The sequence below is a fragment of the Verticillium alfalfae genome, genomic scaffold, assembly GCF_000150825.1.
Source record: "Verticillium alfalfae VaMs.102 supercont1.10 genomic scaffold, whole genome shotgun sequence".
In the NCBI taxonomy this organism is placed as follows: domain Eukaryota; kingdom Fungi; phylum Ascomycota; class Sordariomycetes; order Glomerellales; family Plectosphaerellaceae; genus Verticillium; species Verticillium alfalfae.
This window is the reverse complement of record NW_003315029.1, coordinates 584,666-587,012: the sequence shown is the minus strand read 5'-3', so window position 1 is coordinate 587,012 and position 2,347 is coordinate 584,666. Positions and strand designations below refer to the sequence as shown.

General features: G+C 55.0%; 2 protein-coding genes across 2 annotated transcripts; both read left to right on the top strand.

The window, feature by feature from the left end:
- Nucleotides 1-104: 104 nt before the first annotated feature.
- On the top strand, nucleotides 105-1,391 carry VDBG_07625 (heterokaryon incompatibility protein; the record flags this gene model as incomplete). The annotated part of the gene is made up of 1 exon (XM_003002120.1): nucleotides 105-1,391. The coding sequence occupies one exon, from the start codon at nucleotides 105-107 to the stop codon at nucleotides 1,389-1,391; it is 1,287 nt and encodes a 428-aa protein (XP_003002166.1).
- Nucleotides 1,392-1,717: 326 nt separating this feature from the next.
- Nucleotides 1,718-2,280, top strand: VDBG_07624 (conserved hypothetical protein; the record flags this gene model as incomplete). The annotated part of the gene is made up of 2 exons (XM_003002119.1): nucleotides 1,718-1,773; nucleotides 1,833-2,280. 2 exons carry the CDS (start codon nucleotides 1,718-1,720, stop codon nucleotides 2,278-2,280), a joined length of 504 nt encoding a protein of 167 aa, XP_003002165.1.
- Between the last annotated feature and the right edge of the window lie 67 nt (nucleotides 2,281-2,347).

The window sequence follows — 2,347 nt, the reverse complement described above, 5'->3', positions numbered from 1 at the left end:
CACTGCTACAGACATGTGCAGACTTGACGCCTCAGATGAAGTCGGCGCAACTTTAAGGCCTCGTCGATCGAGGCAGACTGGCCTTTCAACCTCTGCTTCAGGCCATGATTGCCTGGAATAAGCGGTCATGGTTTGAACGCGTCTGGACTATCCAGGAGGTCGGCCTCTGTCGCGAAGCGGTGTTTCAATGCGGTTCAAAAACCATTACAGTTGAGCTTGTTGCATTGGCCTGCCACGTATTTGACTCCAGCATCGTGCGGCTTTCTGACAACGTACCGGAACCGGAAACACTGCAGATTTTGGCTGCCGCTCAGCAGCGAAACTCAGCACACATCCTGGGCTCTCGCCGGCGTCGACAAAGGTTCAACCAGGGACTCGACGAAGGAGAGACCCTTCTTGCCCTCTTGAAGAAATTTTTCACTGAGCGAACTTCTTTGGTCACATACATCCCGGATCGCATCTACGGACTTCTTGGTCTGGCCGTTGATGCGGGACAACTGGGTATCGTACCCGATTACACAGATGATGATCCATGTCCTTCCTTTACAGCAGCGGCAAGGGCCATGATTGAGAGCGGAGGAGTCGAACTACTGTCGTATTCCCAGTTCCCAAAAGAACGAGCTTTGGAGCGTCTGCCGTCGTGGGTCCCCGACTGGCGACCTATGCTGCAGAAACCCTTCAATCATATCCATGACAGAGTGGATGATCACCAGTTTATGGCTGGTGGTGAAACCACTGTCACTCTGGTTCCTACCGAGTCAACTTCGGTTCTAGGAATCCGCGGCTACATTGTCGACACAATCGAACAAGTCACCTCGAAATGGAACGGCGGCGATTTCCAAGACAGGCTGAGCAACTTTCGCGACGCCCAGCAGCTCTTTGAGCTCGCAATGACAAAAGAGGACCCGATCTACGACGACCCTCAGCGTCGTGCCGAGGCACTGTGGCGCGTGCCGATCGGCGACCTCTACGACGCCGACGACATATTTTCCTGCCGAGCGCCATCCGCCGCCAAGTTTCATTATGATCGATGTATCGCGTTGTTGGAAATCGCCGTGACGGATGATTTCGGCGCTGATGCCGAGGAGCAGATGGCCAATTATGCGAAGCTGAGACATTTCCAGAAACCATACTCGACATATCAGAGCGCTGTGTCTGGACTCCTTGGAATGCGGCCGTTTGTGACCCGGAGTGGGTTCCTGGGCATGTGTGCTGGAGGTACAACAGAGGGAGACATTGTGGTCGTTATCTGTGGCTCAAGGATTGCTCACATTCTCCGGCCACTGCAGGGCGGAGAGTGCTTCTCATTTGTGGGTGAGGCATATTGTGACGGCATCATGGACGGCGAAATCGTGCAACGGAGGCCCGAGACGACGTTCTTGATTGTGTGACATGCATGAGCGCTTGGTGTGCCTGGTTGATCATCATCCTCTTTGTAATATCATTGTACCACAGCGTTGCGATTTGTCTCTATTAACCGTTGGCGGTGGTGCTGGCCAATCTATATCCATCATCGGATGAATCGTTGTTTTTATTCTTGAACACAACGTCTCATGCAACTTGCATAAAACCAACCGACTTACCTAAGCTTCTGAAAGAAAGTCTGAGGGCCACATTCTGGTTGCCCACACCTGCGCCTTCCCCTTCCCTCATATAAGGGGCGCGAAAGAACATCATAGACCACCTGGTATACGACAGGGGCAAATTAAGTCGCGACATGGCCTCGTTTCGGAATCTTCCCAGCTTTATGAGCTTGATTGATACAGTCGACAAGTGAGACGCCCGCCCCCTCCCGGAATAGTCCAGGGCTGACGTGATGTTGGGACTGACAGCGTGCCACTCGACTTTGACTTTGGTAATTTGTACAAGCTTCTACTCCCCGGCGACAGAAGACCCCACGGTTTCATCGTCCCGGCCACTGTCTCGAGATTGCCCTGGACGGGCGACTTCGTCGTCAACCACGAGCGCCGCTTCGTCCAGGTCAAGGATGCGCCCTCTGACGTAGATCCCAGCAGCTGGTGCAATCGAGCCTTCCAGGCGGTGGTCGACGCCATGGTGGCGGACGCCGACACCTTTAAGTCCGTCCACGGACGCCACAGCGAGTTGTTTCGCGTCATGGGCGCAGACTACCCTGTCAGTATCGAGAGGTTCCCGGCGCCCCTATTCGGAATTGGCTCTCGCGGGGCGCACATGACAGGGTACGTGAGGACTGCCGAGGGCCTGAAGATTTGGGTGCCGAGGCGGAGCCGGCACTTTATTCACGTACCCTGGCATGCTTGACACGACTGTGGCTGGTGGGGTCAAGGCGGCTGACGAGCCGTGGGACTGTATCGTCGCCGAGGCGGGC